The sequence below is a fragment of the Anguilla anguilla genome, chromosome 1, assembly GCF_013347855.1.
Source record: "Anguilla anguilla isolate fAngAng1 chromosome 1, fAngAng1.pri, whole genome shotgun sequence".
NCBI lineage: Eukaryota > Metazoa > Chordata > Actinopteri > Anguilliformes > Anguillidae > Anguilla > Anguilla anguilla.
Window position 1 is genome coordinate 64,732,800 of NC_049201.1, and position 26,746 is coordinate 64,759,545.

The 26,746-nt window shown below is 41.9% G+C and overlaps 2 protein-coding genes and 1 long non-coding RNA gene across 3 annotated transcripts in view; 2 read left to right on the plus strand and 1 right to left on the minus strand.

Annotated features, from left to right (window-relative positions):
* col28a1b (collagen, type XXVIII, alpha 1b) overlaps positions 1-7,872 on the minus strand; it is a 34,084-nt gene extending 26,212 nt beyond the window's left edge. The window contains exons 1-9 of the mRNA XM_035406889.1: positions 7,764-7,872; positions 6,983-7,026; positions 4,859-5,005; positions 3,993-4,558; positions 1,743-1,763; positions 1,538-1,600; positions 599-652; positions 441-485; positions 113-139 (exon numbers count right to left, since the gene is read on the minus strand). Of these exons, the coding sequence (XP_035262780.1) occupies positions 113-139; positions 441-485; positions 599-652; positions 1,538-1,600; positions 1,743-1,763; positions 3,993-4,558; positions 4,859-5,005; positions 6,983-7,007 (948 nt within the window). The 5' untranslated portion in view covers positions 7,008-7,026; positions 7,764-7,872. The remainder of the gene's footprint in view (positions 1-112; positions 140-440; positions 486-598; positions 653-1,537; positions 1,601-1,742; positions 1,764-3,992; positions 4,559-4,858; positions 5,006-6,982; positions 7,027-7,763) is intronic.
* A 5,692-nt stretch (positions 7,873-13,564) lies between these two features.
* Positions 13,565-21,610, plus strand: mios (missing oocyte, meiosis regulator, homolog (Drosophila)). Its single transcript, XM_035380141.1, has 11 exons — positions 13,565-13,641; positions 14,729-16,104; positions 16,392-16,490; positions 16,626-16,880; positions 18,039-18,208; positions 19,008-19,073; positions 19,402-19,560; positions 20,217-20,369; positions 20,657-20,861; positions 21,082-21,211; positions 21,466-21,610. The coding sequence occupies exons 2-11, from the start codon at positions 14,790-14,792 to the stop codon at positions 21,554-21,556; spliced, it is 2,643 nt and encodes an 880-aa protein (XP_035236032.1). The 5' UTR covers positions 13,565-13,641; positions 14,729-14,789; the 3' UTR covers positions 21,557-21,610.
* A 2-nt stretch (positions 21,611-21,612) lies between these two features.
* On the plus strand, positions 21,613-26,432 carry LOC118206955. Its single transcript, XR_004761282.1, has 2 exons — positions 21,613-24,468; positions 24,541-26,432. It is a non-coding gene; the product is annotated as an uncharacterized LOC118206955 (long non-coding RNA).
* Positions 26,433-26,746: the final 314 nt, after the last annotated feature.

A 26,746-nucleotide genomic window follows, 5' to 3' on the forward strand; every position in this document is an offset into this window, starting at 1 on the left:
ACTTACAGAGTGAGAGCATGCACAGCTGCACACAGTGATCATCCATGGAGGCAGTTCATATCATATCACAAAGAACATTACAATAAAGCGCATTATGAATTATGAATCTCACCCTTTCACCTTTAAAACCAGGTCTTCCCTGTAAAATGACAAGAATCGTGTTTCAGCATTATGTGAGAAACTTCTGTAATGCTCACTGTAAATTGATGACATCACAAATAGTGATTATTTATTGTAAAGATTGACATAATTATTGGTTGGGATATTGTTCCACTGGCTGGAAGATTAACTGCTGCAGAATCTAAATTATATGCCTTCCTGTTCATGGTTGTGAAATGAATCAGTCTAAACTGATTCTGAGGGTAAACACGTATAGCTTGTACATGGATAAAACACCCAACACACACATACTGGAAAGTATAAAAGATGACATTGTGTACCTCAATGCCTTCAATTCCTGGACGGCCATTGATACCAGGTTCACCCTTTAGAAAACAACAATGGAAATATAACCCATTATAAATGGTCTCAGAGAATATATGTGTAACTCTATCTCATAGATATTGACAAGAACGTAAATTAGAAGAGGCATACTAACTCTGGATCCTTTCGGACCTGGGGGGCCATTGTATCCTGGATCCCCTTTTTTGCCCTACAGAAAAAGGAAATTGATAGTTTCAACAGAAGCAAAATTTTGGCCAATCAACTAAAAAATAAAAGCTTAGTGTCTTACATATTGGCATAATCTGCTAAACCTATGTATTTTAATGACTTCCTTTGTCATCATGTGTCATACTGTTGTGACAGGAGAACAGTACTAGCCACTTATTTCTGCATTCTGCAATAATTTAGGGCTGTGCTGTACTGACATATGTCTACATCCTTAAGTACAATTCAGAACATACAAGACCGCATCTGTCCTCACCTTTCACTCTTCACTTTAAATCCCCACATTTATGTGGGAAAATCAACACTGATCAGCATGTTTGTCTGTTCCTAATCCTGTTTCTGACCTTTGCCTTCACTGAAATGGCGTCCTCACATACAGCAAGACATTATTTTCTTTAAAAATGAGGTAATGAAAATAAAGGATTTAATGGTTTCCAAGCGGACAGCAGCATGCTACACTTGCAATGTGGGAAGCCATTTCAGTCATTTTCTAGTGCGAGCTTGTGTTTTACTATTATCTGGGTCCTACAGTACTGTCCATAGTGGCTAGAATGTAAAACGTTCTGGAATAAAAATAACGTTTTCCTTTCTCTGCAACCAGGAACATCTATGTGCTTTACGCATGAAGGAAATTCCATGGGGAGCCAACTTTTTTTTTCAAGTATCGTTCAGATTCCATAGATCAGATGTTATACAAGAAAGGTTTTCAGAGATTCAGCTAAATTAAAATGAAACCATACCATACCAGAATTGTCACTGGTCCATGAGCTTCAGTGTGTATGTGAATGTGGGCATTGTTGTCAACTGTCCTAATGCAACCGTTCCCTGTTTACATTTTGTGAAGGCGGAGGCTCATTGATCGACTCACAGGATTACCAGGAGGGCCCCTCTCCCCTTTATCACATGCACATTGTGCTTGTGGCTGTGGACACTGAAAAATTGTAGAAATAGTATGTATGAAGACAAAAGATTATTATTATTATTATTATTATTGTGGATAAAGTCATATTTACTTATAAAATATCCACTACTCATACTCTTATGGGACATATTTATTATATTTGAATACTTACTCCATCCCCAGCAAAGACATTCTGAAAAAAAAAAATGATGAATTAGTTTTAAAAGCATTGTCAACTAAACAACATGCTTCAAGGGTCCAGTGGATTTCTGGAAATTTGTTACATTCTAAATGAATCCAGGACATCCTGCTGCATTTGTAAAGGTTATCTGAGTCGAAAGGCACGCAAAAGTGAGATTTTATGCAGATGCATACTTGGGGTGGCGCACAATCTGCATTATTGTCTCAGTCCAGACAGACCCCTCATAAATCTCAAGATAGTTCAGTGTTTATTATGGAAAATTCTCATCTGTGGAGAAAGTCTCTCCATTTTAACACAATCCAAGCATTGAGGCTTGGGACACTGTGTAAAGCCCCACTCCTACATGATAGTTAACAATGAACTGATAAACACAGTCCTGTAGGACAGCCGAATGAAGACTTAAGTGCTCAGAAACTTTCACTAGAGAACTTCAGTTCACGTTGGTTCACTCAGCTTCACAGTCAGAGTCGGACACCATAACGCAAAGTTACTTGCTTTGTGGGCAGAGACTGTCCTGAAGGTCATGGGTTTAAATTCTACATTCATTATTATAATAAGTCACCTGAGTCAGTTGTAATATCTCCAGTGGAAAAGCATGTAAAAATTGTAGAGCCCTGTCATTAAATATATATTAAAAACTTACAGAGATATTGGGATATACCTGTTAAAACTTTGAAGCAGGGTGAAACAATGCAGGATATTTGTTGCAAGACAGTAAATAAAAAACTGACCCAACCAAAATGTGTCCAATAGAGTTCATTTAGTTGGTTAATATAGCTCACAAGCAACCCCCTCTATTATTTGTAACAAACCATTTCTAAGATACACATAAAAGTTATTCCTTAACTTCCTTAGTTTGGCTACAGTTGGCAATGTAGAAAATGTGTTTTTTTAATGTTTAAAAATAGTTTCAGTAAGCAGCTAAAACAGGAAAGCTGTTATCTATTTTGAGTGGAAAGTGATGTTAATTTATATTTGACCCAAGCTACAAAAGATTCTTCTCCAAGACTTCCATCTGTAAATAATAATACATTAAATGTAATAAACAATCATACAGCAGGGCAGCAATAAAAGGCTACATCTAACAAGTACAAAATTGTTTGCATTTCCTTTTTCTCGTTACTGCATTCAAACTCTTATTTTGAAATGTTTTGTGATGTGATTGCTGTTTGATTACTTGACATCTCTGCCACCTCACAGGTGAGATATTTGAACCTCCCACATATGGCACTGAGGATTAGACACAAAGTTTCAGGTGTTCCTAGATTCTGTTTTATGGCTTTCACTTTTATTTTACTATGCTGTCATTCCTACCTTCTTCTGGAATGGGCTGGCTGAAGGACTGTTTTTACATAAACATTTTACAAGACTGGACAGCACTTAAACCAGTGGTTAAGAACTAACCTAGGCTGACCTCTTGATTACCCCGTAGAATCCTGGGGCTTGTTTCATGAAAGTGATTTGTGAGGATTGCAATATCTTGTCAAAACGCGAAAATCGCAAATAAAACAGCAATGACAAACCTCTCACAAAACCATTTTTTCTCTCGCAAACATGGCATGTGCTCTGATGTGCAAAGATGGAGGTAGGCTCCAGGAAAAAATCACGAGCCCCAACACAGGCGTCAAGTGAAACTTCTACACACTATTTTGTTCCCAAAAATCCTTGGTGCAATTTATATTCACTAATTCCAATCAGGACCCTGACTGAAAATGAACACACTCTTGTGTGTACAAAAGGGTACCACTCAGTAAACATACAAGCACAAGTACAGTATGATGCTAGTCGCAGAGTAAGTAGACGCTGTGGTTAAATAACCTGGGAGCACACCCGACAACTACAGAACATTTAGAGCGACTGTGATTTGTGTGACCACTTCATCACAGGCGACATTACTGATGTATGGCTTCTAGGTGACCGTGGGTAGGTTTAATTTGATTACAAATCGCAAAAGGCCTAACGTTGCTATAACGTATAGGTTATATTAGATGTACCAGAGAGATGTAATAGTTACAATAAAATCATTAAAATGACATTTTTAAAATAAAACGTAGGCTTATGATTCTAATTTAAACTGACCGCGAGCTGAATTCCTTCAGATACCCCGTAAAACCTTGCCTTCTTCTATTGCATCTTGCAGATCTCTCACGCAGCTTTCGTGAAATGAGCCCCTGCACTGTAACTAAGTATTGTGTAAAAAAAATGCGTAAGTTGACCCACCAGCTCTCTGAGCAGTTTCTCCTCCAGCAAGCTGTCTGTCAGGCTGTGGACGTACTGCTGAGGTGGGGAATTAGCGATAGCCCTCAGCTTGGCGCTGTTCTGGCTCTCCCGTGCCAGGTCCGACAGGCCGATGGCGAACACCTTGATGCCGTGGCTCTTGGCTTCGGTGGCAGCAGCGATGGCGCTGGGGCTCCGGGGGTGGTCGACGCCGTCGGTCATGAGCAGGGCCACCCTCGAGCCACCGGCCTTGGTCTCATGGGCGAACACCTGCGTGGCATTGGTAATGGCATAGGCGGTGTAGGTGCCGTGGCCGATGTAGGCCATGCTCCTGACCCGACTCTGGAACACGTCCAGGTCCTGCCAGTCCAGGAAGTTGTGGTCCACAGATACTGAGCTGCTGTACTGCAGAGCAGCCATTCTGATCTGCAGCTTCCAGCCAGCCTGCTGCGTCTGCATGACCCGGCTACTGAGGCTCAGCACAAACTCCTTCTCCTTGTTGAAAAGGATAGTCTTTGCACTTTCCGAGCTGTCCAAGATGAAGGCAATGTCCATCGTGCAAGTCATGCCTTTAAGGAATGAAAAATCATGAAAAGTTCATCGAGATTTTGGGATTAATGTCCACACCTGTGAGAGGTGCAGCATTATCAGATTAATTGAACTTGCAGGACAGTATATGTATACTGATAAGAAATGGGCATCTTCACATTCCCAATCAAACTGCTCTAAAATTTCTTGAATTACTTTTCGATGGAAAGACACTGAAGAGATTATTGGAACTGTTCGCAGACATGACCTTCATCGTTCTTACACACAGACGTTTACTTTCTAAGTCTGAACACATGTAGTATGACCGCAGGCGTTCTTACTGTGTCCCTCATCTCTGACAATGAGGCCATTTGCTCTCTGTCCCTTCTTTCTTCTGCCCTGAACTCTGGCCACATCTGAAAGGGCCAGCAGTAAAAGACACAGCAGCACACCTTTAGCCATGTTACCCCCCGGTTCCAATCTCCGCCCTTCAACAGAGGAAATATTGCATGGTTACTGTGGTACAGTACACTGCAGCAGACCGCATAGGGCATATTAAGTGAACATAACAGAACACTGTCGCTGTGAGCATGCTAAGCTGTTTTATGTGCTGTGAAGCAAAACTGATATCAGGATGCAGAGCTTGAGAGGTGAAGCATGCTGGTTTAGCATTATTCAGAACATTTTGTGATCATTATATATTATACATATTATATCATATTATATATATCATATCATTGCTTATGTTGAAGTTCATTTTCCTTGTTTTGATGCATTGTCTATAGTAAAGGCCTAATATATCAAACATATAGAAATGAATAAATATTGTTTAACTGACAAGAAAATAAGCCTTATGCAACAATACATGTGCTGAAATTGATTTTCCAGGCTTTTGAAGTTCACATTATACTGTTTTAAATTTGAAAAAATGCAGACTACACATCTTGTACGAATGTTCCAGCAATGCCTTCTTCAGTGTGCAGGCTCCAAACTCCAGGCTAGTAAAATTTTATTATGCCCAAAGGCGACCGATTGTCGGAGGTGAGAGTAATGACTAGTGATCTCGTCACAGGATGTATGTCTTCACCCTGACACTGTAGACAGAGAGCTTCTGAAATGTGTGTTGAAAATGTGCACGTTCAAGAAAAATTTGAGACATCACAAATATATCAAACCTATCATGGTCAACTATGAAAAGACATGCAAATTACAGGACAGCGATGTAGTAATAGACTGTAGAAAAAATATCGACCAAGTCGTGACATCACCCATTGACTCTCCATAGGCTTGGTGAAAGGCCTTTTGAAGCTAGGGAAGTGCAGTTTGAGGGCACCGCCATGTTGTACAAATTGGAGCCAGAGACTGCACAGTTGGGAAAAGCAGGACCCTTACGGGTATTAAGTCCGGTCGTCCACTAAGATACAGTGACTCAGCAGTGACGCAAACTGCCTCTGATTCGTATTAGATATTACAGCCTTCTCAAAATAACACAATAACTTACAGACAATGAAGAAAAAACACCTACTATTAATACATTTTCTTCTGAGAAATAGATTTTCTTGTGAGAAAAAATGATTGACTTTGTATTTTTACCATACTGTTACCATTGACTTACATTGAAACGGATGGCTGAAACACTCATAATGGAGCCAATCACACTGGCGCTATTGCAGGTGGCTGAAAAACCTATACTGGAGCCAACCGCATTGGTGCTCGTGAGAAATGTCTCTCAACAAGACCAGGTAGTGAGCTTCAAACACAAAGTCCGGTTTTGACTGCTTGGATGTGGTAAACCATCAACTGACCAGTTAGTGACATTGTTGTGATAGCTGGTGTATTGAACATGGCAGGTTGTGCAGTTTTAAGATGCAGTCCTGAGGTAGGAACTTTATTCCATGCGTTATCAAAAGAGCCCATTCTAAAACAAAAATGGGTGTAATTTGTCTATAAAAATCATGTGTATGTACCTGACAGTATAAAGGGAATCCGTGTTTGTTGTGCACATTTTGCAGATGACAGAACTGCATGCAGAAGTCAATGGATTCCACAAAGAAATTGATTTTGTACCCAGATGCCAGTGTCTACTTTATATCCTGGGACCACAGCAACAAGCGTTGCTAACTTGAAAATTCATATATTCCGGCATTCTTAAATGGGTAAAGGTGTACAGATGCTCCAAAGCCATTTTGAGTGGTTTGCTGAAGATTTTTTGGTGGAAAAGCCATATTGAACAAATAATTATTCGATACAGAACATTTTTTAAGGTTTTAAAATACATTCTTTAACTTATAGCTTATTACTGTGTCAGCATAAAAGGCTTAGAAAGGCCTAGAAGCTAAACTGAGCCAACTTAAAAAGTACAATGCAATCAGTTCCAATTTTGTAGTTGGAGGGCCCTTATTTTTTTAAAAATAACAAATCATTAAAGGAGCCATCATTAAAGGAGCCATAAAAATATTTTTTACCTGTAACAATTGTCTGTGAGGACATTTGGTGTTAAGCCATGTGTCTGTAAGAGAAAAGGCAACATTAATTATTTTTCCATCGGAAAACATAACATCGAGGCCATTAAATTAGTTAAAAACCAGTAAATTCCACATTTCACCAAATCAAACACTGATGGATAGTATGACTATAAATTTAGGTTCTCTACTGCCTTAGGCTATGCTACTTCATATGTTTAAAAGTAGCAGCAATTCATGTAACATGAAGTAGCCTACTGTAAGAATCCAATTCTGCTTATTAAAGTTTGGAGAAGTAGTTACGTGTCATGCGCTTAATCCCCCAAAGGTGAATTTTCAAACCCCCTTCCACTGCAAGCCCCCATGGGCAAGCCTATTTTTCCTGAATATGCAGGTAAGATTCGAAGGGAACTCAATTCAGTGCCATCATTAAATTCCAATGACCAAACAAACAAACAAAACATTTATTTACATTTTGTTCATAGTTTTAAGAAAAGGTAGTTTTATTCTGTACTGCCAGTGTTAAACTAAAAACAATTGTAGCTACAGTAACAGCAGTAACGACGAAATTACCGAATCAACGGCATTATCAATATTATTAACAATGTAAAAGCTACTTATTTATGGATGCAGTTAATAATTTTGATCTATATGGCTTGTTCCCACAACCGGGTGTGCGAAGAATATAATGCATAATTTAAAAAAACAGAACGTGGCAACGGTAGATACCCATGGTCTCAGATAGACTACCTGGAGGATAAAATATTGGCGAATTAAACCTTACCTGTTTTCTGATTTGCCAGATGATGGCTTTAAAAAAGGTCTCCTGATCCGAGAATTACATTATTTGCTGGACCAACTTTCTTTTTGCGTTGTACCAAGGCTAGTGGGATAGTGCGCTTCACAATTCGAACTCTCACGGAGGAGTGGACATTTATGAATATTTATGAGGCTTGTTCTGTATAGTCACGGAGGGCGCAACCTCATATAATTTTGTTGTCATATCAAGAAAACAAGGGAAAGTGGGAACGGTCTACACTACAGCATCTGCTGCCGAATAGCGAAGTTTTTAATTTATTTTATTTTTCGCAATAAAAAAAGACAGCGCTACCCGTTATCTAGTACTACCTTCTAGGATTTCTCATGTTAATATTCTTAGAGTGTTGCGTGTCGTTTGAATGTCGTTTGTACTATTTGAAATAGATGTCAGTCGTTAGAACTAATATCTCCTTTCTTGGTCCAAGGGGACAGGACAAGTCAATCATCATAACCACGTTCTTCATTGTGAAATTGTACATTTAAATTCAAATGGTTGAGAAGTAGACTTTAAACTTCAGTTGGATACATTTAGAGTTTAGACAGATGATTTACAGGTTCAGTGTTAAAGCACTAGTATGTTGAGCATGTTAAATACACAAGTTCAATCAGGAAACTTGCAGTAAAACACTTGGTTGTACAAGGTTGTGTGACCTTTACCCTGTCCTTCAAGGGATACCATCTGTCAAAAGTATAACTGGCAAACATAATAGCCGGGGGTGGGCATGTAAAACAAGCACTGCATTGACCTAGTGGAAATCGGGTGGGTGAGCTTGTAGGAAAGGAGGGGATTCAGATCAGTGAGGGAAAGGTGTAGGCAGAGCTGAATATGTTTGCAAAAACATTGAATACTTTACCTGATATATGTGCTTTACCTAGATTCCTTCAGTTTTCAGCAGGTAAAAATATGTAGAGAGAATTTCAATACAATAGAAGGGCAGTAGTGACGTATCTGTATGTAATCTGCACATAATTAGTATGATATTTAAAATACGATGCATTGTTGAAGCTGTATATAATGCCTCTGTGCGCATTAAGGGGTAGCAGTGGAATATGTGTGCATGCTGTATCACTGAGGTGACCAGTTGGCGGATAATCCATGATGGATAATTTATTTCTCTCAGTATCTCTCAACAATGTGCTTTTTTTCTGTTAGCTGTTAACTTTTAGCTGTTAACTAAGATTGCTTTCACTTAAATTCAAATCCTTTTTCTTCAAGAAAATAGTACATCCACCCTAATCTCTTTGTGTGTGTGCATGCGTACATGCGTGTGTGAAACCTAATGTTGTTGTGAGTATTTTTTCCTGTGTTTCATTTTTGCCAATATCATGTGGGAGCACTGAAGCTTTGCAAACATTGAATTTGAAATGGCCAGCAATTTGGCACATAAATGATATGAAAAATTATGCTGATATGCTTTCACACATTCACACAATTTTGCTTGAGAAAATATTGCAGGATCTTCTTGGCTAAATATCAATGTGTCAATGTGACATGCCAAAAAATGTGTAAAACAAAATGTCCTATTCCTAATGAAATATGTTTCATTATGTTTGCAATATCCCAAGCCATCAGCAATTTTTGTTTCAATAAATGTGCATTTGTGATTAAAAATATCTGACTTAGATTTAAACTTCAGTAGTGCCAGAAGCATACGAGAGTCTTGCCACTGATAGCTGCCAGCTAGAAACACTGAGGTGATTCTTTACATGTTATTCCTTTACATAGTACTTTCATGTGGTTTCAGTGTCTGAGACAAGCTTTCAGAGACAGTTAAAGTGTACAGCGACACCAGCATGTCGTCTGTCACTGCCCACTTCACAATTTTAAAAGATGCTAATTTGGATTGAGAGTGAGAACACATAGGGGAGGGTTGAGGAGGGAGGGGCGATAGAACCAGTCAGTAATGCTTCAAAGGCAGAGCCGGCAAGGGGAAACAAAGAAAGAAAGAAAAAGTCCTGTCTGTCTCCATTCTGAATTGGGACCCACCAGAGATCAAGCTAGCTGTAGTTGCTATTTTTATTATAATGTCTGCAAATTACTTTGAATCCTTGTTTCCTAAAGACCAGCAACAGGTGCTGTCCTTATGCATTTACTGAGTAGGAAAATGATTCAACTGTATCATCTTATTTACTTCCCTGGTTAGAACCACGCCAGTGATCGATGTCCATGGAAAGTAGATGAACATTAGCTAGCAGACCATAATTGAATGGTTTAGCTTTGTACAATCAACTACTGTACAGAAGCAATGTTAACAATATCATTTTGTAAGTAATTTCTGATACGGACACACCAAGTGAAACCCATGCTGGCCACCTCAGCTATAATTAGAAAATGACCTTAGCCTACTTGCTGCATTTGAAAAAAATATTAAAATTATAAAATAATAAAATTAGAAAAGACTAATGTTACAATTGGAAAAGCTATGTATGGTTATAAAAACGAGTCTAACTACTGTACATAAATCTTAATGGACTGCAGGCGTTTTGAAATGAGCTGGGTAATTTGTGCAGTCATATTAGATCAGTTGAATTGACAATGCTGACCCATCATGTGGGGTGGAGATAGGACATTGATTTGCTTATGCAGAAGTAGGTTCTTACCTACTTCGGCAACACGGATGTGGGCTGGGCACCAGGCAAAATGAAACCGAACTTTTCCCCTTTTGGTGGCAGAGCATGGTAATTTTTTGCACAAAATGCGGTGACAGGACTTAATTAAAAAAATTTTTTAATAATATGACTAATGTGATGTATCAAATGGAAACAGGATACTACTAAAAAAATGTGATTTTGTGTTTATTGTCCCTTTAAATGTAAATCAAAAAGTGTTTGTAATGCAGTTGCAGATTAAGTTTGCTGGCTCTGTGCTTCTATTTTGTGGGTGGATTTACGATTCATGTGTATTGAGAGGAAGCAGGGTTTTGGCTACAAATGTCTTTTTTAGCATTTCTTTCCTTGTTGGGAAGTGGAACACGAATGTTTTTAACATTTAAGGCCTCTGCTGTGGACACGAATGGAAAATACCTACTTTTTTCACTCAGGGGTTTGAGTCTAAGACAGAAACAGTTGCCATGCAGCACACAGTTCACAACTAACCACAAACAAAGATTAGATTGCTGTTCAAGCAGCCTCTACTTTGGAGAAGCCAGAGATTCAGGGAAAATGCAAAGGTAAACATCTCATCACATTATAAACGTTTTGTGCATACAAAAAAATGTTGCTGAATCACTGAGTGAGCTTTCTTGTAATGTAAGAATTTACAATAGGGCAAGCTAGGGAAGCGTCTTGGTTCAATTTACTGTTACTGAGGACAGAATGAATGAAAAACAAAATGAACAAAATATTGTTTCTTGGTGTTTGTGCCTGTGCACCATGTCATTTCAGCAATTACAATGACTATCTATGAGACACTATTCCTGATCTCCACACAGTACTCAAAGGGTGGAAAAATGTTGCTTCTGACTCAGCAGCTGCAGTATTGTGAGCAGTTCTGGCAATAGTGGTGAATGTTAATGCACACAGTCCCTCAAAATAACAGCCACAGAACCAACAGACTGAATTGCCAGCCAATAGTCTTTTTTCAAGAGCAAATATATCCTGATATTACTCTGAGATACTTTGTCAGTACTCAGCACATACGTTATACCCATGCAGGATTTGTTATCAAAAACTTATCGCTGTCACTTTGTCCATGTTCATGACTTGCTTTCTGTGTTCCATTTGCTCTACTCTAAAGAAGACTGTTAATGCCAATTTGCTTGTTTAAGATATTTTGGAAAATGAACTTGCCAATTAACTTGCAAATTATGCAAAGGCATACTAGAACAAAAAACTAAAAAAACCTGGTTAAAATTTAGTCTGATTTAGTTTTGTATACTTTAGCATGTATTACATGTATTATTAATATACATGTATTACTGTTCTTGAGGCAGGGTCTGAACATGGCCCATCAAGCTGTCAGTGCTGTAGTGTATTTTATGTTTTACATGTTATACAGTAAGGTGTAACTAATTATCCAAACATTCTGAGTTAAAAAAAATAAATAAAAAAAAAACACCCCCAACTGCATTACAGCAACAACTTACTGGAGGACTTTAAACTGTCACTCTACTAAACACTGCAGCTAATATCTGAGGCACTTTTTAAGTTGCATGTCAGAGACTAATGGGTAAATAGTTATGTATGTCTAGTATATACAGTATATTTCAAGTTTACTCAGTAACCTTCTCAGTAAGTATGTTGACATTAAGTAAGCCTTTGATTTGCGGATTTTTCTTGTCAAAGAGAATGTTATAGGAAGGATACCTTCAGAAACCTTAAGTTCTGATTGCATATATTTACAGGTTTTTTTCTGCTATCTCTGCTGACAGTTTAGAAATCAAGATTTAAAAAAAAATAAAAAAGATACATGGACCCACTGGAACTGAGTCAGCTTACCCTGACTGCACACTGAGATTGTCTACTGGTCTAAACTAATCTGGAATGTCGGTCAGTCACAACAAGGATTTGAGGCTGAAATGTGCTAGTCATGTAACCACGCCCATGATGGTGAGGTCACAATAATGAATGAATTACCCAGCAGTCAGCTACAGTCCTTTTACTTGTGATTTACAGTATGGCTCCCTTAACTGCATGAGAGCAAGCCCACTTGCTTGGGTATCCCAAGCTTTATTCTCATAGCAGTGTCAGCTCAGACATTTCACACATTCAGTTTATTTGTGAGACAAATTTCACCCCTTTGTCGCACTGGAAACAATATGGTGACCCTGCAGCAGCCACCACATCAGGAAGGTTTCAGGGACACTGGTGATCCTCGGCTGTGTGTGAATGCAGCGTCATGTGAGAGATGAGGCAGGAAACTCCAGCCCTCCTCCTGCTCCTCTGGCAGCAGTACTGTTGTTTTCATGTCTGTTGTGCGTGTTGATTTAGCACAGCCTGTCTGCAGCACAAGCCATTCAGGGGAAGAGAAGCAGGCCAACACAATATTTTTTCTTTCTTTTCTGAGGGAAAATAACATCATTGTCAGTGTGCCATGCACCACCAATCACACTAGAGATGTTTGACAGAAAATCTTCTTAAAATAATTTTTTAAAAACTTTTAGTTTTAGGAATGTGCTATATACATAAACCTTAAACTAATTTAATTGAAGTATGTACTATACATTTTTATAACTGCCGCACCACCTACATGGTCTATAGACATAATGAGTAAAATGCAATATTACTGTGCAAACAAGAGAGGTAGAACTGCTCTTGAACATGTAACTATGTGTAGCAATGCCCAGCCAAAAAAAAAAAAAAAAAAAAAAGTCAGTGAGTCAGACAGGGGCTTGGTTTGTTTAGGTTATGGAAAAGTGAGCAGAAATAGAAGGGACTTTTAACTTTTCATATTTAAACTATTGGACCAACTGAATTCCATGCTTTTATTGATTGTATGTATTTTATTGCCTCTTTTACTTTTTGTTGTGTTCATTTTAATACTTTTTGATGCTTTCTACGTTTACAGTTTATTTGTTCTTTTAATTCATTGTGGAGCACTTTGTGTTGCACTAAGGTGTATGAACTGTGCTATATAAATGAAGGATGATTGATTGATTGATTGATCATTGCTGTGCATTCATACACGTTCAGAAAGTTATTTGCCGCCCCCTTTTGGACAATCCTTTGGAATTTCGAATTGTACTCCAAATCGACAGATGGCGCCAAATCCTAATACTTTGATAAAGTCCTAGGATCCTTTTGTACCCGGTATATATTTTGGACACAATTACGTTTCCGGGGAATTATTTTTGTGCGGCACAGTAACAGGTGGAGGCCTTTTTCATTGACTAAAACCGAATTTTGTGAGTAACACGGTTTATAACAGCGTTGTGTGTTGTGAAATTAAACATCATATAACAAATTATTTTGATCGATATATGTGCATAGTATTGAGCTACAAAGCATTGTTTGTATGCTAACGAGAGGAACGGAGACTGAATGGTAGCTCGCTAAATGCACCAACTTTTGTTTGCTAACGAGCTAGTTTAGTTATGGCTAGCCAGTTAGCATTCAGCGGGTTAGCTGTTGGTTGCTATTGCAATGCAAGCATGAAATAAGCCAACTAGCTCGCGGTATCTGCAACATTATGTGCATTACATTTCCTAGCTTGTCTACGATATTTTCAAATGGTAAATTACACTTTCTAACAAGCTATGGGACGCAAGCATCGCACATGCCTGTTTTACCAACAAGCCAGCCAGTCTCGACAGCCACTTAGGCGCAAAGGATAGATTGTTTACCTTCAGCTGGCTAGCCAGACTGCTAGGCAATAACAATTGCAGTCTAGATTGTAGATAATTTCTCTTTAAAAATGTTAGTCGTTGTGTTGCTAGTGGTACCTGTACTGCAGCCAGCTAGTTGGCTAACTCACGTCCGAACCAAGTGTGTTAGCTGGTACTATAAGATTGAATAATAGAACTTAACGTTGACAGTGTTCACAGTTCTTTGCGTTTCTTGGGACAACATTAATATATAACATAGGTGTCTTATTTCAGTGTCACTTCGCTCATTATGCAATCAATATCATCATGTCTTGTAAGGCGCACACGATTTGCTTTAAGAAATTTTGTAACCTCATACCTCAATATTTGGTTTAATGTCGTTATTATTTAGTGTCTTTATTACATTTGTCGGCTTAGCAGATGACTATCCATGCTTGTCACATTTTTTGTAGTGTCCATGTTTCAATATTTTCTACATTGCTGGTATTGTACGTTGCTGAAGTGTAGAATACATCATTGTTCCATGTGGGAATTGAACCGAGCAACCTTCTAGTCACAAAGCCTCATGCTTCTGCCCATGTTACATGGTAATGCATTGAATTGATGTTCCAATAAAATGCAAAATAAAAACAGGAAGTATAATTGCGCACCTTTACTGTTTTCTCAGATACAAAGATGAGCCTTTGCAAGAATTCCTTGGGGATAGCTTCTATTTTTTAAGTTGCATAATGAGTGGCTCCAAGCCCGATATACTGTGGTCTCCGCATCATGTGGACCGCTTCGTCATCTGCGACTCGGAGCTCAGCCTGTACCGGATCGAGTCCGTGGGCAGCGCCGAGACCAAGGCCGGGGTGCTGCCGCTGTCCGAGGAGACGGCCGCCACGCTGCTGGCCATCAACTCGGACACACCGTACATGAAGTGCGTGGCCTGGTACCCCAAGCACGAGCCCGAGTGCCTGCTGGCGGTGGGCCAGGCCAACGGGCGCGTGGTCCTCACCAGCCTGGGCCAGAGCCACAACACCAAGTGCAAGGAGCTCATGGGCAAGGAGTTTGTGCCCAAGCACGCTCGCCAGTGCAACACGCTCGCCTGGAACCCCAACGAGAGCAACTGGCTGGCGGCCGGCCTGGACAAGCACCGGGCCGACTTCTCCGTGCTCATCTGGGACATCAGCAGCAAGTTCGCGCCCGAGGCGTCCGTCGCCACGGAGAAGATACGACTGTCGGCCGGCGACGCCGACTCGGGCCAGGTGGTGACCAAACCTCTGTACGAGCTGGGCCAGAACGACGCCTGCCTGTCCCTCTGCTGGCTCCCGCGCGACCAGAAGCTGCTGCTGGCCGGCATGCACCGCAACCTGGCCATCTTCGACCTGCGCAACACCAGCCAGAAGATGTTCGTCAACACCAAGGCCATCCAGGGCGTGACGGTGGACCCGCACTTCCACGAGCGGGTGGCCTCCTTCTTCGAGGGCCAGGTGGCCATCTGGGACCTGCGCAAGTTCGAGAAGCCCGTGCTGACCCTGAGCGAGCAGCCCAAGCCGCTCACCAAGGTGGCGTGGTGCCCGACGCGGACGGGCCTGCTGGCCACGCTGACGCGCGACAGCAACATCGTGCGCCTGTACGACATGCAGCACGCGCCCACGCCCATCGGCGACGAGACGGAGCCCACCATCATCGAGCGCAGCGTGCAGCCGTGCGAGGGCGTCATCGCCGGCTTCGCCTGGCACCCGTCCTCCCAGAACCGCATGGTGGCCGTGTCGCCCAACCGGGCCATGACCGACTTCACCGTGTTCGAGCGCATCTCGCTGGCCTGGAGCTCCACCACCTCGCTCATGTGGGCGTGCGGGCGCCACCTGTACGAGTGCACTGAGGAGGGCGGGGCTGGGGCTGGGGCCGGGGGCGGGGTCGCGGACCAGGACATCGCCACCAGGATGAGGCAGCGCGCCCAGTCCAGGTACGGCCACGACACCGTCCAGGTGTGGAGGAACCACCTGCTGGCCGGAGGGGACGACCCACAGCTCAAGTCCCTGTGGTACACCCTCTATTATATCCTTCAACACGCCGCTGCAGATTTGAATGTAAAATTCAAACCGAGACTGGAGCGACGGTTCTTTTGAAGTGAGCCGTCTGTTGTTTTTCCACACGTTCGCTGATGCTAAAGCAGCCCTCTTTCTGTTTGTTATCGTTTGGAGGCATCTGTAAATTCCAGAACATGTGTGCACTGAACAAGAATGCAGGGCGTAGGTGGCATAATAAAAAGGGTTTTGTGCTTCCACGATAAATATCGCAGTTATTTTAATGGTCGAGTGTTAAATTTCCTATGTAAGTATCACTTATGAAACAGTACACTGAAGATCTGGAGCAGAAGCAGCAGGGGAACAAGCAGCCTCTGGTGTATTCTGGCATCAAGAACATCGTCAGGTCCTCCTCTGGTGAGTGAGTTTGCTGATTTAACTCTAATGAACGTCCACTTGGAGCTTGGCTCACCAGTGGAACGAGTTTGAGATTTGACCTAGCCTGATGCAGCCCTCTCCCCTCTCCCACCGGCCCAACGCTGCCCCCTGCAGGCACGACGGAGAGCCGGCGCTGCTGGAGCGGCTCGGACAGGCAGACGGACGCGCCGCGCTTCCACAGCGAGGAGCGGAGTCTGGCGCTGCAGCTGTGCGGCTGGATCCGGCGGGGCCCGGAGATCGACGTGGAGCCCTTCCTCAAGTCCCTGGAGCAGGAGGGGGAGTGGGAGCGAGCCGCCGCCGTCGCCCTCTTCAACCTGGACATCCGCCGCGCCATCCAGATCCTCAACAAGGGCGCCTCCTCTGAGAAAGGTCAGCAGCCTCGCCCAGCTCAAGCTGCTTACGAACTTAAACCGGGCTTTCACGCTCCAGTTAAATCTACACCTGCACGTGTCATTAAAGAGCCCACAGTCTGACACCTCTTTGTCTTGGTCAGAGCTTCAGGTGATGGCAATTACATTGGGAGTGCCTTCTGACTCCTATTGACAAATGTTTGGATACTTGTTTTACACTGTAACACTGTACTTACAGAATGTGTATTTTCTGCTGGATTTTACCTGAGGGCATTCTCCTCTTAATCTGCAGTACCACCCTTCTTCAGTTCTCTGTAGTTTTAACTGTCTGTCTGTAATAGTCGCCAATTTAGGACGTATTTCCTTTTCTTGGAAAAAAAGAAATTTGAGTTTGGGAAGAACAGAGGTCCACAATCACCATTTTAACATTGTATTGATCAATAAAAATGATTTCCTTTATTTGATCGCTCCACGGTCGTGGTTAAGTTACAGTTACGTCACAAACACTTCTGAAGGACCTTCTGAATAACAATGTCAGTGAAATACCCTGCCCATATGTTATATAGCTCTCTGTTTGTTTGTGGGTTTGACTAAATGATTACTCCACAAAACTGCTCACATCTACAGTAACAGGGTGGATGGTGCGTGTCACAAGATAGCTGCAGCCCTTTTCAAAGTCCTCTGTGAGTTTCTCAATCTCTTTCATGGAGCAGGCGTTGAACTGCTTTGAAGCAGATCCATTGCTGTGCGGCTCAAGTTCAGAGTAAGGGCAGGTTTTCAAACTATTACTGATATCGCACCACTCCTTGCTCCTATGGCAACTCGGCACATTCTGCGAGTGTTGCCTGGTAATGAATGGCAGTGGTAGTAATTAGATAGAAGGTGTGTACACAGGGCTGTAAGTGCACTGCCTGCCACCCTACTGTAATTCAAGCCTTATGATCCCTGCACGGAGAGTCTCTTAATACTGTGGAACACTGCTGTCAACACGCCCGTGCCCTACATTAGTCTGTGTGTGCACTGGTAGCACCCATGTGCTACAGGCCGCGCTGTATGCAAGAAGTAAATGATAAACATCCTGGAAAGTGAGCTCCCACCGAAGATGCTGATGTCACAGATGATCGGCGGCTCGGTGAAGCATGCGAGCCGGACTCTAACCCGTGCCTCCCCCTCGCAGGGGACCTGAACCTGAACGTGGTTGCCATGGCGCTGTCGGGATACACAGACGAGAAGAACTCCCTGTGGCGAGAGATGTGCAGCTCCCTGAGACTGCAGCTTAACAACCCGTACCTGTGCGTGATGTTTGCCTTCCTCACCAGCGAGCCGGGGGCCTACGACGCCGTGCTGGTGCGTGGGGAGGGCGAGCCTGCACCGGGACTTCAGTCTGGGCTGGGATGGGAGTGTGAACTGTCCTCTCTGAGACAGAGACTGAAATACGGGCTCCTTGTTTTGGGACAGACCTGTAGGAATAGCCTTTTTTTGAGAAAGCCCTGTCTATTAGCATGGCTCCATAAGGAACACGGTGTGCATATACATGAGTTGCATATCATAGCATGCAGTGTGCATTGTGATACTGTGTTAAATAAATCAGCACAGCAGTGTTAACAATAGGCCCAAAGAGTGATTTTTATTTCTTTGCATTTCCAGGAAGCCATAGGGACAAATGACAGGAAGTACAAAATGCAGCATTTTTCGCTGTTTGCCCCTTCCTCGTATTATTCCGCAATATTTCCCTGATTCAATTGAAGGAGATGGTCAAGCGGTAGGACTAATGAGTTCGTAGAATCAACTGTTTTGGAATGTTGGAGGTTGAATTTAAATGGGCAACGAGTAAGACTAATTTTGGCTGTTTAATCACAGATATCTGCTTAAAATAATCGATGTAACTAGATGAGCAATATTGTATATTGACCAAAAAAAAATTATATTTGGTGCATTACTTTATGTAAGAAGTAAAGGAAATGACTCTACTCATTGTTAGTTTGGCTTTAGAAGGTGGAAGGTCTGTTATTGCAGTGTATAGAGTTCTTACTGTAAATTTAGATTTTCTGTTGGGGTGTGGGGGTGGGACTGTAGCTCTGATTGAGGGCAGGTCCCTGTGAACACAAATGGCTCTGACTCCATGTTCTTCTCTTCCTGTCTGCAGTATGAGAGCAGTGTGGCAGTCAGAGACCGGGTTGCCTTTGCCTGTATGTTTCTCAGTGACTCGCAGGTGAGATTCTTGGTCCGAGGAACCACCCGTTTTCTTTTGAAAAAATGAAAAACACCTCCACATATCTTTTCTTTGTTGTTAATTCTCTTTTCTTGACTTAATGGATAAGAAATGTGGGAAAAAAAACCTTTCCTCTGGCTTATTAATGTTTGCAGACATTTACATTTGGTGATCCCTTCAGCTATCTGAAAAATATTTAGACGTTTAAAAAAACCCATTAAATTCACTGTAGGTACGAGAATGATTACATGCCCTAGTTTATCACTGTATGCAAACTGAACAGTATGGGAAGTGTCCTGACCAAAGCTTTTTGATCTGTTCTGTGCAGTTGCCCCGCTACATTGAGAAGCTGACCAATGAGATGAAGGAGGCGGGGAACCTGGAGGGCATCCTGCTGACGGGGCTCACGAAGGACGGGGTGGACCTGATGGAGAGCTACGTAGACAGAACCGGAGATGTGCAGACCGCCAGCTTCTGCATGCTCAAGGTAACTGGCTGGACTCTCTTGTATAGTACAGGCAATTCTCTGCCTAGCTCATGGAAAGCTGTGGACCAGGTGGTTTTTCATAAGGGCACTTATTCAGTGAATTCAACAAGCTGTTTTCTTGTAACAAGCACTCTAAGTACACTTCCCAGGTGAGTGTTAAAGGCAGAGTGAGATTGTACTGGGTTAGACATGGATAGGTACTTCTGGTCTAGTATGTAAAAGTTTATGTTTAATAGGTAAGTATCTTTAGCAGTATCCTGTCGTGTATTTTTTGCTCAAAGAGGGAAGTAAAGTGCTTACCAACCCTGGTCTCTGGGGCCACACAGTACATGCACATGTTCATTCCAGTGGAGTTTTTGTGAAGGACCTGTGCTGTATGGTGGTCTATTTGAGGAAGGTACAATTTCTAGAACTTCATAATTGGGTTCCTCCAGCCAACTGGATATACTGTTAAATGTTGAACTTAATTTATATAAAATGTAATTGCTGTTTAATCTGGACACTTCTCCCCGGAAATAATAATACTTGTGGATCATGTAAATCAGATCAGCCACGTAAGGGTATTCGGGGAACAGCACAAACAAAGCTTGATTATTTCCGGAGGTTTCCGTGTGGGATTTGACGTCGTCCCCCTCTCTGTCTCTCGCTCTTCCCAGGGCTCTCCCGGGGAGGTGGTGAAGGACCCGCGCGTTCAGTGCTGGATTGAGAACTACCGCAACCTGCTGGACGCCTGGAGATTCTGGCACAAAAGAGCCGAGTTTGACATCCTCCGGAGCAAACTGGACCCCAGTTCCAAGCCCCTGGCACAGGCATGGCGCTGAAGCGTGGTTTAGCCCTGTGGATAAATGATGCAGTTTGACTAAGTCCCACGCAATGATTTTTTGCGTGGTAGTACAGTTTGTCATGTTTGCATATCGTACTCGGTTTAAAACATAACAAGGGAAGTTTATTTTCTATAATCCCATATAAGTAGAATATCAGCAGTTTGTAAATGTAGATTTGTTAATGCTGTACCCAAAAAAGGGCATTTCTTGAAGTCGCTGAAAAGTGTAAATGAAGTTCCTGTTGAGATGAGTGAACGTTTCACCCCCGTCAGGTTTTCGTGAGCTGTAACTTCTGTGGGAAGTCCATCTCCTACAGTTGCTCGGCGATGCCGCACCAGGGGCGGGGCTTCAGCCAGTACGGGGTCAGCGGCTCACCCACCAAGTCGAAGGTGACCAGCTGCCCGGGGTGCCGCAAGCCCCTCCCCCGCTGCGCCCTGTGCCTGATGAACATGGGCACGCCCGTGTCCAGCTGCCCAGGTACTGATGGGTCTGAATGCGCGCACGCACACACGCACACAAACGCACGACGGCTAGCTGCACTTTCCTTCTGTCTGCTAGCAAAAACTCGGTATCAGTGCAGTGTTCTCTTAATACTGGAATTTGCAGTGTAAAAGAATGCTTTTAGCATTTTTCGGTTTGAAAGTTTGAAATATAATTTCAGGTTTTACAGCTGATTGTCATCGTTGCTTATGTCCAGGTACAGGCAAGTCAGACGAAAAGGTGGACCTCAGTAAGGATAAGAAGCTGGCCCAGTTCAACAACTGGTTCACCTGGTGCCACAACTGTCGCCATGGCGGCCACGCGGGGCACATGCTCAGTTGGTTTAGGTGAGCATCATTACCTGTTATGTGCAGATATTTTCTTACCTAAATTTAGATCATTATGCTTAAAGCAAAGCAGTAAATAAGTAGTGCTCCACTTGAGACAAATGCATGTATAATAAATTCATACACACGTGGACAAAAATGAAATGAATAAATGTCTTTATAAAAAGAAAAAAAAAAAAGAGTGGCATGAAGGAACAGGGGCGTGGCTTCTTAGCTTTGCTGCGTGGGTTTTCACCGCTCCCCGCTCCCTACAGAGACCACACGGAGTGCCCCGTCTCGGCCTGCACCTGCAAGTGCATGCAGCTGGACACCACCGGGAACCTCGTGCCTTCCGACAGCGCCTAGAGGGTCCGCCCGAGGAGGCCTCACCCTCCTCCCTCCCCCCTCCCCCCTCCCCCAGCCCCCAGCCCCCGTCCCCCAGCCCCTGTCCCGGGCACCGCTTGCGACGCTGAGAACTCCGGAGCTTCCCGCCCAGCTGCTGCGTTTCCTTCAGCGGACCGGCTTTCTTCAGCAGGCCGCTTCCTCGGATGCACAAGGGACAGAACGGCGCTGGCTGAGACAGCCCCCGGGCGGTTTAAGGGGGACACGACGGCCAAACACAAGGTGTCAGTATACTAGCATCATATCCATGGCTACTGCTCGGTTTCGCACCGTTACCGACATTTTGAGTTGTTTAATGACGGATGGGTTGTCAATGCTGCAACAATCCACGGCTGTGAAATTCAACAGGTGCTCTTCAGAATGGACTGGACATTAATATGAGACTTTTTGGAAGCTCCCCTACTTTCATAACCTTGCGACGGGGTACAATTCCAAAAAAAGCGGTCCGAGGCACTCCGAACCTTTTTGAAGCTCACCTGAGCCTTCCTCAGGGTGTGGTGATGAAGGCTAAAGGCTTGGGTGAGCCCCTTATGAAGGCTCAGGTGAGCTGCAGTGTGTTCGTGTTTTTAAACCTTTTTACCGTAGTGGAATGAGGACTTAACTTAAAACGACAGTGGAGTGCTTTGGACCCCTTTTTTGGTATTGTAACCTGTTGCAAGGTTATGCAAGTTGGGGAACTAAAAAATTTTTTTTTTTAAATCTCATTTTCAGTTGTTTGATCAGTGCATTTGCTGTCCACAGTATGCCGTCAACATCATATATACAGTGGCTTTTTGGTCATTCCTTTTCACAACACGTTAAAATCCGGATAGATTTATGAATGTATTATGCAGTTTTGTTGCCAAACCTAACTAAACATGACATTTTGGTGCTAGTGTAATATTATACAGCTAATGCCCACTGATGCAGTGGTGTTCCATAACTTCCTTTAGTTTTGGATGGTGAGTGTAGGCACAGCTTTGCGTCAGGTTTTGATTGGTCTGATTGACCAATAAGCCTATGAGAGTCTCAGCCGTTCGGTAACAGTAGGTAGGTGTTTTTTTTTTTTTTTTGTTTTTTTTTGATGAATTGGATAGAAATGTGTTACTGTACGTGTGGGACAGTTTTTTTCACCAATATAGTCACACTGACAGATTTGCAAACAATTGTGGAATAGTGTTGGCCCCAGTGTTTGGTCCACAGTATATTTTGAGATACTTTAGAAAATGTGATATGGAGCTAGTGGAATGGGAAAAGGAGCCAATAAATGAGATACACCTGTCAATCAAAGCCTGGCTGACATATGCTTCACTTTCCACAGATATTATAATCAACAGTGTAATATTAATCATAATTAACACATACTAAAGTATAAGTAACACATACTAAAATGCACACTATAAGTTATGGTACATTTCTGTAGCACAGGAATTTACATTGTAGAAAAATGTATTTTATAAAATCAGAATGTTTATAGGTTTGATCAAAATAACCATATTGCTATCCTCAGGATTTTTCCTTTTGAAGCTTTTTGCAATCAAGGGTACAAACAGTGGTATTTATGACCATATTACTGTATGTCTGTGTTTAGCAAAAAATGATTTTAAATTAAGTATTTCTTTTAAATATATAGTTTTCTGCCATATTTGCATATGCACATTTGCAAATACTGTAAAAATACTAGATTGGCTTTTGGAAGTATTGGAAATAAAATGTTTATATATTAAATGAATAAAGCATGACTACTGTCTCGTACACATACATTCACGCACTTTATAAGGTAGGGGTGTTGATTTTAGTATTTTGATATCACCCTGTTTTTAATCGAAGCGCTGACGTGGTTTAATTAATGCCCCGTTGCATTCAGTCCCACCATTCTGATAGGACAACACATACGATTACTGATTACATTTCTTTTAATACTTTTAATTTTGCCTCATTTAAAAAAACAAAAACAATGACCAATACTAAAAGTTAAATAGTCTCATATTTTTTTCAATTCTTTACATATTGGAAAAGCTTTTTGGGTAGATATTGCAATTTAGCATTACATTTAGGCAAAAAAAAAAAAAGATCCTCCTTGGGTCATATTTGTCATACTGCTTCTGTAAGAATTGATTTTTTCCATCTTTTGTGCAAGTCTGTTTTCCTGCCTTGGATGTGTATTTGGGCTGAGATTAAAATTAGCATTGGTAATGTGCTGTGACATGGTTGAAGGAGTGCAGTTAATAAGCATGTTTCCTGTGGCACAGGTGACTGCGTAACTACGTAGTCCTTTTTCCATCTCTCGCTTGGTGTAAGTGCATTCATTCAAAGCAAATCTTAGCCATTTCTATTGCCACTATTTCCAGTCCCATTTTTCCGCCAGTTTGTTGCAAATTAACAGTAAACAGGATGAAGCCTGTTGTTTTCAATAATTAAACTTTTCCCTTGAATTAGGGTTCTTAACAATTTTACAACTTTTTTCCCCAGCTGCCATTTTGTCTCAAGATACAAACTGCTTTATGATGTTAGACAAACTACCTAGTTGTTTAACTTTCCTGCCTACCTTTCTGTCAGTCTTTTGAACTCATTATATTTCTCACTGAGGGATTAATTATAAAAGCACATCCTTCCAAGGTGAAAATGAAACCCAGCTGTTCATCTTCATTATTACCATAACAACATGTAAAAACAAATCTACCCATTCATACATTATACTCAAGTAAGTCTTATAAGGTTGAGTGAAATCAAAGCACTTACAGCATACTCAAACATGATGTGGTGAAAACATATGAAATGCAAATGATTCAGACTGAACAAAATGAACAAATGATCCCTGAGAACAGAGCAGGGATTCAGAAGCTACAGTGGGCTGTTGCGTGGGGTCTGTCCTACAGCAGTCTGAAGCTCAAGAGGTCTCGGGGAGAGTCACTTTTACTCTAATTTTGTCTATGGTTGTTTTTATCAAAACTATCGGAGCTCAAGAGGTCTCGGGGAGAGTCACTTTTACTCTAATTTTGTCTATGGTTGTTTTTATCAAAACTATCGGACCACAACCAAGTTCCCACTTTCTCTGGTTGTTTTCACAAAATCACCTATAACACCTGCTCAATTTTATTATTATTATTATTATTATTATTATTATGTTATAGAGAATTGTGTATTTTGGTTGATTTGATACAGTATTCTCTCCAAAGGCACATGCATTTATTTGTATGCATGAATATGTTTAGGCAGTCACTTGCCATAGTTTCTCAGAATTTATATTTGATGTTGAAAGATGTTTGGCAAGAAAAAAGCGATTTCAAAAGCTAATTCTGTAAATCTGCAAGGGCAGATTGAAAATGGGGAAGAAATTACTGGTAGGCAGGAAACTCCTCTCTCTAGTACAGAGCAGTGTAATTTCTGTTTCATCCTGTTGCTGTAAGCTGGAGCTGCTCTTCAGAGGAACGGACCCAGATGGTCAGATACTGCGTGTTGCTCTTGGCTCACGCTCACGGTTCAGAGGTGACTGTGCAACAGAGCCAGCGCAATTTCCTCACGATCAAGGCTAGGAGCCATTCAGCAGAGCGCCGCCTGCACAAACACTCAAAAGTGGGCCACGGCGCGCTAATCCGAACTGATGACCGACGCGCTCGATTGTGTCATCCCCATTGTTTCAGTTCAGATAAAGCTCGTCTCGAGTGCGGTAAGCCAGAGTTCTTCAGAGCTTACAGCGGCGTGCTTTCGGAGACACGCTGTTTTCACTGCGCCCGGCTTGTACTGAAACGGAGAGATTTCGGAGAGGCTCGCGAGCAAAGCCAGCGGAATGTGGTCGAGCGGAAAGCTGCTGTCGCTCTCATGCTAAAGTCTCCTGCTCAACATTCGGTTATCCAGTCAGGGTAAAGCCTGCCAGGGGAAAGGAGGGGGAGGGAGGCCCTGCTGAAAAAGGCCATTTTCACACTAGACGGGGGGATGAGGTTTTCGGTTTCCATGTCCTGACTCATACAGTAGTTTGTGTGCTACACTGTGCAGGGCAAAGACTTTCCAGCAGAACAACACTTTCCAACAGAACCATAATTTGCACCATAGCTATGAATAAAGAAAAAGTTTATACTAACCACTGTAAAGCAAACTTCATAATTACAGTTGCTACAATGGTCGAATGAATGTTTTTCTGTTGATTTCTATGCATTTACTGTTAACTTGCATTCAGTGACTCGTTTAAAAAATACAACAAACTTGTAGCACAAAAGATAAATTAGATTAACAACATAAAAATCCCTGTATCATTTTATTCTGTTTAAAGTTCTAGACCATGTTTATATCCAATTTCCTAAGGCTTGTATTAAAAATGGAAATCAAAATGGAGCAAGATGAAAGTAGTAATGGGTTAGAACAATTCATGCTAAAAATTAAAATTTGAGTATTACATGTCAGTAATAACTTCTGTGGGAGGGAGAAAGACAGTCAGATGAGCAAGGATCATGTTTGCTTGGCTGTTTTTATTACGATACAGCACGCAGAATGATGAGGCTCATTTTGTATACTTATGTTTGGGGTGTAAAAAGGACTGAATACCTGACAGAACTGTTGCTTGATAACCTGCAACTGACATTGAAGAGATCCCTCTCAAAACAAGCTGGTGATGTCACAAGCAGCTGTCTGTAGTGTGGGAGTTGTTTTTTTCTGTGTGGCTGTGCAACTGGAGACTGATGACGGGTTGCATTGTGCTAGTGACTAAAAGCTGAATTACAAAGGGACTCGGTGGTCAGAATATGCTAGTCTGCGTGCTTTGCCTTTTCTTTCTCGTTGCTATTCTACAGGAAAAAGATACGATGAATAAAGAATTTGTACAAATATTACATTAAAAATAAAATCTTTTGATGCATTTAAACTATTATATGCTCCAGGTTCTTATTTTGAAATCATATAGCATATTTCGTTGCCAGTACCTTTTTTCATTATATTTTATTTGGCTATTCCACTAATTAGACTCATTTTGTAAGTCACTGTGATTCACCCAGCAATGGACTGCTCCTAAAACCATAATTTTAATCTCCATGAAATTTCATGCATCATGTCCACATGTATAATATGGAACTATATGTCTATAGTGACACAGAGCTGTAGCAAAGCTGTACCTCTAAAGTACAGCATGTTCAGTATGGATTATGTAACCTAACATGTTTGACATCACCAACAACATAAGCA